This window comes from Pantherophis guttatus, chromosome 6, assembly GCF_059756535.1.
Source record: "Pantherophis guttatus breed Tessera chromosome 6, ASM5975653v1, whole genome shotgun sequence".
Classification (NCBI taxonomy): domain Eukaryota; kingdom Metazoa; phylum Chordata; class Lepidosauria; order Squamata; family Colubridae; genus Pantherophis; species Pantherophis guttatus.
The window spans coordinates 103,387,508-103,403,344 of record NC_142068.1 but is presented as its reverse complement, the minus strand read 5'-3'; the positions used below and the strand labels follow the sequence as shown (position 1 = coordinate 103,403,344).

The following is a 15,837-nucleotide window of genomic DNA, read 5'->3' as shown; positions in this document are numbered from 1 at the left end:
ACTCCAGAATGGAAAACATTAAATTGAAAATGAATACAGCAATAGCGAGAGATGAAGGAATTGGAGGGGAGTAGGAAGGAGAGAGAGGGATGGAAGAGTAAGGAGGAAGGAAGGGAAGGGAAAGCAGAGTAGGAGAGAAGGTAAGACGGGAGAAGAGAGGAGGAGAAGGGAAGGGGAAGTAGAGAAGAGAAGAAGAAGGTGGGGGGAAAAAGTTGGAAGGAGGGAGAGGTTAGGTTTGAGGAGAGAGATTGCTGTATAATAAAAAAGAAGAAGATGAAGTGGAAGAAAGGCAGCTCTGAACAAACAAATATAAATATATTAGGAAAAAGAATGAATTGTTAAAGAATAAAAGAGGACAAATATGTACAACTAGCAAAGTTAGAATTTAGGGATAAATGAAGAAGGTGTTTATATATGCAAGTATAGAAATACTGAGATATATTCAAAAAAAAAGGAAAGGGGGAAGACGATATTGAAAAAAATTGTAATTGAGTAAAATGTATTTGAATTTGACTAATTGTATAAGATAAGAAATGACCAACACTCTGTTCAAAAAAAAAGAAAAGAAAAGAAAGAAAGATGTGGGTGAAGGTGGGAGAGGAGAAAAGAAAAAACCCAATAAAACTTGTTTAAAAAAAAGAAAGAAGGTACTTGGTTGATACCTAGGATGCTGGCAGCAACCCATATCAACCATTAGCCCCAGTCAATGGTATTTGTGATGCATTTTTAAATGTTCAGTTGACTGAGTTTCATATTTAATGAATAATAATAATAATAATAATAATAATAATAATAATAATAATAATAATAATAATAATAATAATAATAATAAGAGACAGATGAGACTTTCAGCCTTTGTAATATAAAAACATTAAGAACCAAACATAATTGTGAGAGATGAAATAAATGTCTAATTGAAAGCAATCAAGTTATTAAGATAAATGGTGGAATATATAAATTAAGAAGTTTATAAAGTTTTGCATGATTAAGTGATTATTGATACAGTAAACATTTGATTATTGTTGTTAGAAAATTAATTATTAGTAATTGTTAATAATTATTGATATAAATATCAGACACTTTAATGACTCCAATAGAAGACAATCTTTGTAATTCAGGTTTATATTGTGGAGTCCTCGGGGTTCTTTGAGCCCGGTGGTTTTCTTGTAGACATTTCATGAGCCAGCTAGGTAACATCATCAGTGGGTTTTGTTTTTTTTTAATTATTACCTAACTTGGCAATGAAATATCTGCAGGCAAAACAACCCAGCTCAAAGAGCACCAATGAGTCCACTTGAATGACTTTCCGTTACAGAGAAGTGAAAGAAAAGGAGCACTGCATTTACTTGGTTAACCAGTTTATCTCGCGTTTTAAGATTGGTTTTACTACAGACCCACGAATGGCTCGGTCCTCTCCATATCCGACAGATGTGGCCCGGGTAGTCAATGCACCCATCTTCCATGTGAACGCTGATGATCCAGAAGCAGTGATGTATGTATGCAGTGTTGCTGCCGAGTGGAGAAACACTTTTAACAAAGACGTGGTTATAGATCTGGTGAGGGCTCCTATTCTTTACTCAAACGGGTATCTCAATGTGTGCATAAAATCTTCCTTCCCATGCGTACAGGAGAGCTTTTTAAAGCAGCCCCTTCCTCTCAGTGAGTTTTCTGCTGGTGCTGCTGCAAAATGTCTTCTGGGAATTTCTCAGGAGCAAAGCTGTTGTGAGAAGAGACCATCAGTACAATCTTGCCTTTAGACCCCTAGACTCTGAAGGGAATGCCTGTACTTTTCAAATTGTGGTCCTTAAGTTCTCCAGAGAGTCCTGAATGTGAGACAGTGTGAATAAGCTGAACGGTTCTCTTAAATGTATGTAGAAGTCAATGAAAAATAGGATCTCAGGTTGCTGTGATTAGATGCTTCACTCTGCAGGAAACCAAAGAAATTATTCTCTTTAAAAATATACCGCTTATGCTTGCCAATGGTTCATATTTTGCTTTTTTAAAAACTTGCAATTGGGTGGATAGCAACATAGAACATGCAATGCCGGAAGTGATTGCTAGATTGATGGCATCCACCTATCCCCCCCCCCGCCTTGCTCTCTGCTCTTCACCCACCCATCCATCTTTATGATTATCACACTGATGTATTTATTCTTGACGGGTCATTATTTAGTTTATTGTTCTATTATTTTACTTCTGTTCTGTTTACACACCTTTCATTTTTCTTCCTTTTTATGACTTTTCTTTAGCCTCTGATACTGGCTGGTAGTCCTACAGTGAGATAGGCAGCAAATAAATTTAACAAATAAATAAATATATGTTGTTGTTGTTGTTGTTAGTTGCAAAGTCATGTCCGACCCATCGCGACCCCATGGACAATGTTCCTCCAGGCCTTCCTGTCCTCTACCATCCTCTGGAGTCCATTTAAGCTCACGCCGACTGCTTCAGTGTCTCCATCCAGCCACCTCCTTCTCTGTCGTCCCCTTCTTCTTTTGCCCTCCATTGTTCCCAGCATGAGGCTCTTCTCCAGGGAGTCCTTCCTTCTCATTAGGTGGCCAAAGTATTTGAGTTTCATCTTCAGGATCTGGCCTTCTAAAGAGCAGTCAGGGTTGATCTCCTCTAGGACTGACCGGTTGGATCGCCTTGCAGTTCAATATTGCAATTACTGCAATATTGCAATAAATATATACATATCAACAATTCATAGTTTAGTAAGTTTGAACACCATTTTATATGGAAAATGGCAAAAAGACATCAGAAAAGAAAGGAATAATTTCTTTGCTCTGTTTAGAGAGTGAATACGGTACAACTTCATCCTGATGTCTGTGGAGATTCTCAGTCATCCTGGTCATGTTTATCCTAAAGGTGCTTTTTCAAGAGGCAACTGGACGGTTTTTTCCTTGAAGATGTTTTGATTCTCATCCAAGGAGAAGCTGAATAGCTAAAGAAGCTTCTTGGATGAGAAGCAAAACATCTTCAGGAAAAAAACAACAAAGATATTCCAGTGGCCTCTTAAAAAAGCATCTTTGGGACTTCATCCTGATGAAAACCCAACCTTCCTCTGCAGGTTTGTTATCGAAGACGAGGCCATAACGAAATGGATGAGCCCATGTTCACTCAACCACTGATGTACAAGCAGATTTCAAAGCAGGTGCCGGTGTTGAAAAAGTATGCTGACCAGCTGATTGCCGACGGGGTGGTCACGCTGCAAGAGTTTGAGGTAGACCATGGCAATGGGGGTGGTGGTGCTGGTGACAAGGAACGTTGCCGGAACCCGTTGCTCCAACTGGGGCATCTTTCCACTGATCGTTATTTTTCTATATGTAACTAATGGTGGAAACCAGGTTGTTACTTAAAAATAAAGTAACATTTTAACATTTAGCAACGTTAAGCAAAACAAGAACGAAGACCAGTAGTCATGATGAGTGAATAATAACCAGAAAGGTGAAAAGCAAATCAGGGACAAGGGATGGAAGATTTGACGGTTGCACACAACACACCATTTCTAAAACGGGGCTTAAACCCAAAGGTAACTTCTCAAAGATTACCAGCATCCATTCTGTGTGTCTCAGGACTTCGGAGAGATGGAGTCCAGTGTCACTGGAAGCAAGAACAGATCAGAGAGACCCACCAAAGATTGTGGGTACCTTGTTAAGCGGAGTTACTTCAAAAAGCTTGATTCTGTTATAGAAGAGTAGCCGGGTGTCATTTAAATTATTATTGCATTTCTCTTGCCTGAGGTCTTCTTCCCCAAATAATGGCCTGATCTTGAATCCTACTCATTGTGATTTGGAAAGCAGGAAATCTCTTATGTATTATGGTGATAAAAAACACAATGGGATTATATTTATTTGTTTTTGCTTGTCTACACTGTTGTTCCTCTGGAGAGCCTTGTTCACGGTGAGGAAGGGGGAGGGGGCTCTCTTATCCTCATAGTGGATGAAATATTAGGGGGTGGAGGTCTGAAGAAACATCAGGTGAGCTCATTGGTCAAGTGAGGACTTCAGTTTTTATTTATTTATTTATTTATTTATTATTTCAATTTGTATACCGCCCTACTCCCGAAGGACTCAAGTTTTAGAATATAATGGTGTAACCTCAGGGACTGAAGGCTCCTTCACTCACGGGGTCTCTATGAAGGGAGAGTCCTTCCTAAGCTGCTCTTCAAAGAATCAAGGCATCATCCAGCATGGCCTTAGTTGAGGGCCTTCTAAAATCTGCACACGTTCTTCAAAAGTCCAAGAACTTCCACAGAGAACTGTGAATGTAGGTCTTTGACGGCTATCATTAGCCTCCAAGGAATATCCTCCTATGTGATTTATAAATCATAAATAAGTGAGATGTGGTTGATACACTTGATACATCACATAGTTCTGATATGTGTTTATGGGAAGATACTCATGCAAATTTGGAAAATCCGAAGAATGTCAGGTAGATGAATGCTTGCAACCAAATAGTCTTTCTTGTCCTGCTGAAAACTGCAGTTAATCATAGTTTTCTGTTATATATGAGCCTAGGACTATGACTACTCTCTTTTGGATATACCACATTTGGAAGTTAGTGTTACATCTGTACAGCCAAGGCAGATATCATTTCGCTTAGTGTGCTAAATTAGTCTCGTTGCTTAGATTCAGAAATAATTTGATGGTTCCTTTCCCATACTGATATTTAATCAGTGGATTGGCATTGATAACATATTTACTTGTGGACAAGATTTAAGCCACATCAAGAAGGTTGGCAGCATTTTTCAAGAGGAAACCAAAAAAGGGAAAATACAAAAAAGGAGACAAAGATTGATTCTGGATAACAGTTGGTTAAAAACTCACTCTCTGATCGAACCACTAGTTCCCGTCTGTGATTTCTCCCTCCCCCTCCTTCTCTTCTACAGGAAGAAATTGCAAAGTATGATAAGATCTGTGAAGAAGCTTACACCAGGTCCAAAGATAATAAAATTCTCCATATTAAACACTGGCTGGATTCTCCTTGGCCAGGTAACAAGATGGTTGGCAATTGCATTGAGATGCTCGGCTTTTCAGTACCCCCACCCCCACCACTGCCCCAAGCATGGCTAATCGCGCACGTAATGTTTCCACACTTTAAAATAATGCATTGTGATTGGTTAAATGTTGTTTTTGTTGAGGTGATCAAGAGTATTGGCATATGAAACATGTAAAAAAGGAGCAAAGTCCCATTGGCATAATTATGGCTGCCTACTTGACTCTTTTCTCACACACACACACACACACACACACACACACACACACACACACACACACACACACTCCCCAGCATCCTTTGCAATGGTGACAGCTTTCTTATTATTTTTCTCTAATCATCCTATGTCTGTCCCTTTGTGGGCCTCTTCAAATATTAAATTTACAAGACAGAAGCTGTTGTCAGCATGTTTGAGAAGCAAAAAGGAAGTGGTACCTTCAGCAAATCTCCCTTCCCACAAAAGAGGTTAAAAATATTTCACTTTCCACCTCCTATCCTAATCCTATCTTTCTCTTAAGGTCTCTGAAACCACCAAGCCAGAAAGTCTTTTCAGCCTAAAAGTGGTTTCTCATCTCCATAGAAATCATCAAAGGTTGGGTGGGCAATATGTCTGAATAAATATATAATATCTCAGAATATATAATATTAATTGGTGGGTCCCCATGTGGGAGGTTGAGCCCTTTCTCAGGATATGACTTCGGCCTCGGAAGTTGGCAATAATTTTGCAATAAATTTGATTAAAGAAAAGAATATAATTAACTTTGTTTCTTCTTGGAAACCACTTTTGGACTTTGTGCAGGAGGTGGGAAAAAAATAAAATTTTGATTTGGGGTTCTGCTTGATTTTGAGTTTAGATAGGTTTGTTATTATAGAAATGGCTAATATATATTATTATGTAAAAGTAAAAGTTAAGGTTGTATGCTATTACCTTATTGTCAAGCTTGTCCCAGCTTGGGCATTTAGGAAAGATTAGATTAACACAGTTGGAAGGGATCTTGTAGGTCATCTAGTCCAACCCCCAGCCCAAGCAGGAGACCCTACACCATTTCTAACAAATGGCAGTCCAATCTTTTCCTGAGAGCCTCCAGTGATGAAGCTCCCTCAACTTCCGAAGGCAACTTCTGTTCCATGGGTTGATTGTTCTCACTGTCAGAAAATTTCTCCTTATTTCTAGGTTGAATCTCTCCTTGATCAGTTTCCATCCATTATTCCTTGTCTGGCCTTCGGGTGCTTTGGAAAATAGGCTACCCCCTCCTCCTCTCTGTGGCAGCCCCTCAAGTATTGGAAGATGCTCTCCTATCTCCCCTGGTCCTTCTCTTCACTAGACCAGCCAGGCCCAGTTCTGTAACCGTTCTTCATATGTTTTAGCCTCCAGTCCCCTAATCATCCTGGTTGCTCTCCTCTGCACTTTTTCTAGAGTCTCAACCTCTTTTTTATAGTGTGGTGACCAAAACTGGATGCAGTATTCTAGGTGTGGTCTTACTAAGGCTTTATAGAGTGGTATTAGTACCTCACTTGATTTTGATGTTAATACAATTTAGGATTGCATTGCCTTTTTTGGCTGCTGCTGCTGCACACTGTTGCCTCCTATTTAGCTAGTTGTCCACTAAGACTCCAAGATCCCTCTCACAGTCACTGCCACTAAGCCTGGTTTCCCCCAGTCTATATGTGCAGTGGTGAAATCGTCGAGGTCTGCTACTGGTTTGCTGTGGGCACATGCGCAGTGTGCGCCAAATGTGCGCTATGCGCATGTCCGTACTACAGGTGCTACCACGCAGTGCTGAAAAAGGAGGCTTAAGAAGGTAAGTAGAAGGGGGAGAACAGCTGTGCCACATGATTTAGATTTGCTAGAAAGCAGGATTTCCTGCTTTCTAGCAAATACAAATCTTGCGGCACAGCTGAACTGGAAATACTGGTTCGGACGAATCAGTACCATTTTTTTACTACTGGTTCAGGCGAACTGATAGCTTTTATTACTACCAATTTTGGAGAACTGGTCTGAACTGGTAGCATTTCACCCCTGAATATGTGTATTTTTGGTTTTCCTTGCCTAAATGTAAGACTTTGCTTTTCTCTCCATTGAATTTCATTTTGTTAGATAAGGCCCAGTGTTCAAGTCTGTCAAGATCCATCTGGAACTTGAGCCTATTTTCGAGGTGTTAGCTATTCCTGCCAGCTTAGTATCATCCTCAAATTTGGCAAGAGCTTTGGTAGTACAGGGGTTTAAGGCACCCTGTTATTAAGCTTATTAAGATCAGCTGCCTGCAATTACTGCAGGGTTCGAATCTCGCCAAGGCTCAAGGTTGACTCAGCCTTCCATCCTTTCTAAGGTAGGTGAAATGAGGACCCAGTTTGTGGGGGCAATAAGCTGACTTTGTATAAATATACAAAAGGATGAAGGCTATTGCTGAGCACATTGTAAGCCGCCCTGAGTCTTCGGAGAAGGGTGGCATATAAATCAAATTAAAAAATTAAAAAAAAAAAGTTCCCCTTCTATTCCCTCATCTAAGTCGTTTATGAAGATATTGAAGAGTCCTGAGCCTAAGACGGAACCTTGTGGCACCCCACTGCTTACTTCCCTCCATGTAGACTTAGACCCATTAAGGACTACTCGTTGAGGACGGTTTGTCATCCATCTGGTGGTGATGCTATCTATCCCACTTTTTTCTAGCTTATGAAGAAGTAGGTTGTGGTCTACTTTGTTGAATACCTTGCTGAAACCTAAGTATATTATATCCACAGTATTTCGCTGGTCTACTAATTTAGTCACTATGTTGAAGAATGAAATAAGATTGGTTTGGCATGATCTGTTTTTAACAAACCCGTGCTAGTTATTACTTTACTTGTTTCTAGATGTTGGCAGATCTGTTTTTTTTATTATCTTTTCCAGAAACTTCCTGGGTATTCATGTTAGGCTGATTGGTCTGTAGTTTCCATTTGTAGTAGAAGGTATACTTTTACTAAAAGCCAAGTGGTTACAGCATAAGCAAAGCCAGATCTGAGGATTCCCACATAAACCCAGTAACTTTCTTTTCTCCCAGGCCTTCCCCCACCATCTTGGTCATCTTTGTGTAATGTCCAATAAGGTTCAAACCAGTTGTTTTAAACCAGTTCTAAAGTTTGGTGTCTCTTTGGTGGACATTCCCACTCCGTTCCCATGCCTGTATCCTTGGATCGTTCAACCGTGGTCTCTGGTTGGCCCTTCTGGTTCCTGTCATATCCTCCCCTCCCCCCGTACTTTATGGCAGGCTGCCATCAAAGCAAAGCAGGGCTGCATGGTGGGATGGCAGGTGGGATTCAATGCTTTTCTTTTTCTTCTGATCCTTTCCCCTGCACTTTTTCCTCTTCCCCCTTCCCCATTTCCCCCATTATTTTCGTTTCTCTTTTTATTTCTGCATTTTGATAAACTTACACAAATTTGAACCCTGGTGGACCTCTGGAGTCCAATGCTGGATTTACAGAGGAGTCAAGCAGTCCGAAAGTAGACATTCCTGCAGCCCCATGACTTGATAGTGAAATACCAGAATAGCCCTAAGCTAATAATATCCAATCTTTCACAGAGTATTCCCGTTTCACATTGGGTGAAATCTGAAGTAGTGGGAAGAGGAGAGAAGATGGAGATAGTGCTGCTATCAGGGAGATTTCAGGTATTGGGAAAGGCCCCTCATGTCCATGTTTCCACCACTTCAGGTTTCACCCGAAGTGGAACAGCAATGCTCTCCCTTCCAGCTCTATTCTGATTAAGGATTAAGTTGGATCAGTGTTACATTCATTTATCATTTGGCCTGAAAGCAGAGATATAAATGGGAACTGAGAATTTAACATACTTATAACCTACAATCATTGAGAACAATGAACCAGTGGAACAGAAGTTGCCTTCAGAAGTTGTGGCTGCTCCAACTCTGGAGGCTTTTAAGAAGAGACTGGACAGGCACTTGTCTGGAATGGTCGAGGGCCTCTTGCTTGAGCAGGAGGCTGGACTAGAAGACCTCCGAGGTCCCTACCAACTCTGTTCTTTTGTTATTTGTAGATGGCACCTTTTGCTGCAATTCCTCAATTGACTTTCAAAGAGGGAGGGAGGGAGGGAGGGAGAGACTCAATGGTTTTGCATACTATTCCAAATGTCTCTATTTTCCAGGGTTTTTTAACTTGGATGGTGAACCAAAGAGTATGACCTGTCCTCCCACAGGCATCCCCGAGGAGCTACTGACCCATATTGGCCAAGTTGCCAGTTCTGTGCCCCTTGAAGGCTTCAAAATACACGGAGGTGAGGAACATCTTCCTTCCTTCCTTCCTTCTGGGTTGGGAACCTCAGCTTCTCTTCTCTTCCAGACAGCTGGGGTTTGGATCCCACAAAGATGCAAACTTCCTTTTTCTCCCTCGTTCCAATGATGATTTTCCAAAGAGGAAGCATTTACCCCCACTTCACTCCCCTAGCAGTGGGCATCATCATTATTTGAATCCAAATATCGGATTTGAATGTCAGGTTCATTAATTGTGCTTTTCTAAGAAACTGAACTGAAACCATCAGGAAGAAGTCATTAGCTTTAATGACCTAGGCAGATATCGCATTGGAATTAGTGCTAGCTCAATGGTAAATGAAGTAATAAGGTAATAAAGTAAATACAGTAATAGCAGATGTTCTTATTGATCGTGAACACAAGTCTTGTGCCTTTTACAATGGAGCTCATTGTACCTGCGCATTCCTCCAAGCGAACATGCGAAGTTAAAAGTTTTTTGTTTTTTGCACGATGGACTATTAAAAAAAAGTAGAAAGAAGAAAGAAGCCGGAAAGGCAGGGTTGTGAAGGAAATCAAAAATTGTGTCTACTCTGATCTTTCTGTATCTCTACATTTAAAAAGCCTCTGCTTTAACAGGTTCTCCTAACCACTGTCCGGCTTCTCTAAGGAGTCAACTTTCTCATGAACTAACAACATATTTTCACATCTTTGTATCTCTAGTCATGCTGTGTAGGTCTAATAACAAATTATTCAATCAGCTGGCTATATTTTATTTATTTTTTTTCCTTCCTTTGAGATTGATCCCCAGGAGGTTTGGGCAATTAAAATTCCCGAGAAGCCTTTATTGCAATGCTTTCAATTATAATTCTTTAATTCTCTAATGTCCAAGTGGCATGCAATTAACAAAAATGTTCTTACTAAATTACAATATCATTACTCATTAGGAAGCATTTGAAGGAAGCCATGTATATGATGTATGGCTAATAGAAGTTCTGTAGTTGCTAGAAAGTTTGATAGATGAATATTTGGTTAAATCCAGATAGACATTTCTGGGTCACTGAGAAGTAACCATCTGCGTGTTACTTTATGGGCATCTCTAAATGTTTCTAATTTTGAAGAGGCAATTGATTTGATTTTAGTTTATCAGACATACTAGAGTTGAAACAGTTGCAACAAAGTGAAATCTTGCTTGTTTCATGAATATTAAGCCTTAATATATGTATAAACAGAGCCTTTGCTTCTGTTGCGAAACGTCACAAATTCAGCAAATCATTCATTCTTCCATTAATGAAATGCAGAATGTGCATTATTTGTTAATAAGTATTTCTGCAGCATTTTATTATTTATTTATTTATTTATTTATTAGTCCAATTTATATGCTGCCCTTCTCCGTAGAAGAAGGGCAGCACGTAGGGCAGCAATGCATTAGGGTTACAATGCATTATAGCAATAGCCTGCATACTTATTTGTATATACCTGCTTATTAGGGCTTTCGGGCCCCCTAAGCGGTGTTGTTCTATACAAAGTTGGCTCATTGCCCCCACAATCCGGGTCCTCAATTTACCTACCTCGGAAGGATGGAAGGCTGAATCAACCTCGAGCCTGGTGAGATTCAAACTTGCACTAATTGCAGGCAGCTGGCAGCTAAGTGCTAGCACTTAACAGCACTTTAGTCCGCTGCACCATCAAGGCTCTTTTGTTGCTTATTTCATGAATAACACAATTTAAAATAAAAAGGTAGGCATTTAAATCAAACAGGCAGAGGTTAAAAATGGTAACAAAACTTAGAGATGAATACTAAGTTGTCTGGGGAAATAGATACCGATCTAAGGATTCAATTTTAAATGCAAATATATTACTGGTATGAGGTATAAGGAGGATTAAGGAGGCTTTATATGTATACTCAAAGTATTCTGTGATTTAACAACAACAAGGTAAATAATAAGACAGGACTGGAACCTAGCAGGAACTTAATTGCATGGAAGTTTTGCGAGTCCAATTGGAGTGTAGCAGCCAGCAGAAATGCAGAATAGTCAAGAAGGAAAGTGAATTAAAAGTTTAAATGAGGCCACCGTGGAATTCATGTATTATGTCTTTCAGCTCTTTAAGATAACTGATCTAGATGGTTTATTTATGTATTTATTAGATTTTTATCCCCACCTTTATTATTTTATAAGTAACTCAAGGCAGTGAATGAGCATAATATTAACTCCTTCCTCCTTCTGGTTTTGCTTTGTGAGTGAGAACAAGTCAATAGGTCTCCTTTTTTCTCCTTTTCTCCTTTTTTAGGACTTTCTCGGATTTTGAAAAGTCGACTAGAAATGACCACAAACCGGGTTGTTGACTGGGCCCTGGGAGAATACATGGCTTTTGGGTCCTTATTGAAAGAGGGCATCCATGTCCGGTTAAGTGGTCAGGATGTAGAACGGGGGACTTTCAGGTGAGTTGTCAATCGTCTGCCATGCATTGGGGAGAAAACATAAAAGGATTTATGGAGAGAAATCCGTCATCCAGGTTGTCCCAAAGGTGCTTTTCCAAAAGACAACTGACTTTCTTGGCTTTTCCCTTGAAAACGTTTTGCTTCTCACCCAAGAAGCTTCTTCGGTTCTGACTGAATGTGGGGAATGAGGGGATTGCAAAGAACTGCAAAGTATATAAATCCTTCCATTCCCCACCATTCAATCAGAACTGAAGAAGCTTCTTAGGTGAGAAGTGAAACATTTTCAAGGGAAAAAAACCAAGACAGCCCAGTTGCCTTTTGGAAAAGCACCTTTGGGACAAACATAAATATTTTAGTAAGAATTGGTGCTCTTACTTGCCTGCCTCAAAATTAGGGTGTGTTATTGGCATGCATACTGCCTCTAACGCTTGCAGTGGTGGGTTTCTACTGGTTCGCCCTGGTTCGAGAGAACCGGTAGCGGCGGCAGCGGAAGGCTCTGCGCATGCTCAGAAGCGCCGCACATGAACTCCCAGTTCCGAACCTGGTAGTGAAGGTAAGTGAAAACCACGACTGAATGCTTGGAATGTTAGTTAAAAACAAGACACAATTATACGGGCAGCAGAATACGAACCTCCGAATTTCTTGCAGAAACTGACTGCAAGAATCCCTAGAAGTGTCCGGAGTGGATTTTTTTTTTTTTTTGCTTAAATGTGGAGAACAGAAAGGAACTGCATGAAATTTGTGATGATGAGATTCTCACTTCAGCTTTCAAAGAAATGTGGACAGCACATCAGAAATTGCTATTACAGTATGATTTAGAATTTTACAATTTCCAAAGGAATCGTTGTCTTTCTCTCTGTATGGTTTAGTAAAAATGACAAAGATTACCCACCCTTTACAGAAAACATTATTTATTATGGGATAACTCGTTCCTGTTTTAGTCTGAAGACTAGAAGAAAGTTCGGCATTCAAGCTTGCTCTTTTGTTTTTAAATGAGGTGAGAAGCGAGCTAAATTTGCTCTCTCAATTAGTTTTTCATAGTCATTCTCTGACCTTTGAGTCAACCTTTTTTTATCATCTTAGTTTGTTTCGGAGTTACACTTTGCATCAGGAGATCAAAGCTCCTGCCTGCAGCTTGGGGAAGCATATGTCCACAGAATAGCTATTTTCAGGGTAATGGCCCCTTTTTTTCTTTCGTGGTTCTAGAAGATGAACATATTGGTGTGTTTCACTCAGTTAGTCTTGCTTGGGGAGTTAATGGATTACAGTAATTACTTCAGTCGTCTCTGTTTTGAGAATGGTCCTGGGTGCCCCATTCTAATGCTGATTAATGGTGCTCGAGGGGCCTCTCAGCAGCGAATGTGTGGAGGGTGGGTAGCAAAGAATGCGCTCTTTCAAGCCCTGGTCTTGAGGATTGCTTAAGGACGTGGAAACCAAGGAGGCACGATGCAAACTGTTCACGTCTAAAAGCAATGAGCTATAGAATTTTGCAGCCGTAATTTGAGGGAAAGCAGCCATGTTGTGTAATAGCTTCCACACTTCATATTTTATGGAGTATAACTGCTTAACTCGAAAAGCTTCATGCGTTGCATAACAACGGTGCCAAAGTTATCTTTGGTGGCCGAGAGGCAGAAGCATCCTGTTTAAGGGCTTCATCCCATTCCTCCAAATTATTATTTTTTAAAGAAATATGCGATCTTCAGGTTGGGAAAGCAGGTGAGACGCTAGCAAGGACAGCCCCGATTTAAGTTGAATGTAAGGTTGGGAACTCCTTTGCTTAAAGGCAAACCACCATATCTTGGCCTGAATCCAATACCTGAGCCTTGGTAGCACAGCGGACTAAAGCACAGTTATTAATATCTGCTGCTTGCAATTACTGCTGGTTCGAATCTCTCCAAGGCTCAAGGTTGACTCAGCCTTCCATCCTTTCTAAGGTAGGTGAAATGAGGACCCAGTTTGTGGGGGCAATCAGCTGACTTTGTATAAAATATACAAAAGTATGAAGGCTATTGCTTAACGCATTGTAAGCCTCCCTGAGTCTCCGGAGAAGGGCGGCATATAAATTAAAGCAAAAAAAAAAAAAAAAAATCCCTGCAGTGGTCAGAGAGGCTGCTCAAGCAAAATTGCCTATGGAGATTCTCTATCATCCAGGTCATGGTTGCCCCAAAGGTGCTTTTCCAAAAGGCAACTGGACTTTCTTTGTTTTTTCTTTGAAAACCTTTTTCTTCTGTTCCAAGAAGCTTCTTCAGTTCTTGGATGAGAAGCAAAACATTTTCAAAGAAAAAAAACAAAGTCCAGTTGCCTTTGGGAAAAGCACCTTTCGGACTCAATGAAAGTTTTTTTTTTTTTTTTAATTTGATTTATATGCCGCCCTTCTCCGGAGACTCAGGGCGGCTTACAATGCATTAAGCAATAGCCTTCATACTTTTGTATATTTTACACAAAGTCAGCTTATTGCCCCCACAAACTGGGTCCTCATTTCACCTACCTTAGAAAGGATGGAAGGCTGAGTCAACCTTGAGCCTTGGAGAGATTCGAACCTGCAGAAATTGCAGGCAGCTGTGTTAATAACAGGGTGCACTAAACCACTGTACTACCAAGGCTCTTCTTGCAGTAATACATTTAAGGTGGCCAAATGTTCAGTGTTTCACACCTCTGTTGCATTTTTTCCCCCAAATTCTTTTCAACTGGCTTGCTGAAAACCTTGGTAGCCATCGCCATCATGTGCTGCATGATCAAAATGTCGACAAAAGGACTTGTGTTCCTATGAATCACCTGTGGGAGCAGCAGGCTCCATATACCGTGTGCAATAGCTCTCTTTCAGAATACGGAGTCTTGGGTAAGTTGGATGGTTTTCTTTAGAGTTATTTAGCTTAAATGGATGTGCATAGCTTTGATAATCAGATTGAACTATATTTTAATATCATGTCAATGTATTCATTACATTTTTCTAAAAACAACAACTCTTTTTTTAAAAAAAAAATCTGGACCTCTTTTATTGTGTTACACCAGGAAATAAACCCTAGCTCTTTTTCTATTAACATAATTTTTAGGTGGCTACCATTGGGAAGGAAATATAAGATGCAGCAAATCATTCTTCATTGTGATAACAGTAATGTCAACTGAAGGAAATCAGGAGTCCAGGCTATTCAGTGAATATATAGGTTTATTCTTTGCTAAAGCTCTCTAGAAGCTTTAGAGCTTCAAAGCCAGTTGGCGGTAGGTAAGAGCCAAAGGAATTCAAGGAGAGCTGGACTTAGATCACTTGTGGACGCAAAGTGACTCGAGACTGATGACACATTTGATCCCTCCCTCGGGCTCAGCCTAGTTCAGTGATGGCTGACCTTTTTGCCATTGCATGCCAGGATGGGGGGGCCAGGGGAGGTTCATGCATGCACGTGCCCAACCCATAATTCTATGCACCCCGCCCTGCACGTGCAACCCCCCTCCCCCCTGCTCCTGGCACGCGATGGCCAGGTAGGCCCGTTTTTCTTTCTCACCTGGCTCCAGATCCTCTCTATGCATCTGGGGAGGGTGAAAACAGCCTTCCCCACTCCCACTCCCTTCCCCACTCCCACTCCCTCTCTGGGAGTCTCTAGAGGCTGAGGAAAGCAAGAAAGTCACTTCCTGTCCCACCGGGAGTTGGGAAATGGGCTGTTTCAGGCCTCCGGAGGGCCTCTGAGGGAGTGGGAGAGGCTGTTTTCACCCTCCCCCGATGCATAGAGAGGATCTGGAGCCAGGTGAGAAAGAAAAATGGGCCTTCCCTACCCCCCCAGGCCCTCCGGAGGCAGGAAACAGCCTGTTTCCCTAGTTCTGGTGGGCCCAGAAGGCCTGAAAATCAGCTGGTTGGCGCGCGCATGCACGCCAGAGCTGAGCTAGCGTGCCCACTGATATGGCTATGCGTGCCACAGGTTCGTCATCACAGACCTAGTTGTATCCTACAGTAATGCCATTATGGCTGTTGAAGTTGTAGTGGAAAATACATTCCAATTATCCTTCAGCATGACGTTCTCGAAATGAAATACCGTTTATATATAGCATAAATGTAGTGAGTTATAAAAATTGTAAAAGAAAGAAGCAAATAAAGAGGCTCATGGTATGAGTGTTATGATGGGTATGAAAGTGGGGGAATAATGGCTTTATCATTTTTAATAGCAAGTG

At 40.8% G+C, this 15,837-nt stretch overlaps 1 protein-coding gene across 7 annotated transcripts in view; it reads left to right on the top strand.

Moving 5' to 3' along the window:
* OGDHL (oxoglutarate dehydrogenase L) overlaps positions 1-15,837 on the top strand; it is an 81,586-nt gene that overhangs the window by 44,146 nt on the left and 21,603 nt on the right. For 5 of the 7 annotated variants that reach the window (XM_060685521.2, XM_060685523.2, XM_060685522.2 and 2 more), the window contains 6 exons: positions 1,377-1,556; positions 3,068-3,220; positions 4,889-4,991; positions 9,134-9,262; positions 11,526-11,676; positions 14,388-14,515. In XM_060685521.2, coding sequence (XP_060541504.2) covers positions 1,377-1,556; positions 3,068-3,220; positions 4,889-4,991; positions 9,134-9,262; positions 11,526-11,676; positions 14,388-14,515 — 844 coding nt within the window. The remainder of the gene's footprint in view (positions 1-1,376; positions 1,557-3,067; positions 3,221-4,888; positions 4,992-9,133; positions 9,263-11,525; positions 11,677-14,387; positions 14,516-15,837) is intronic. The other 2 variants (XM_060685524.2, XM_087871944.1) reach the window with 1 other exon arrangement.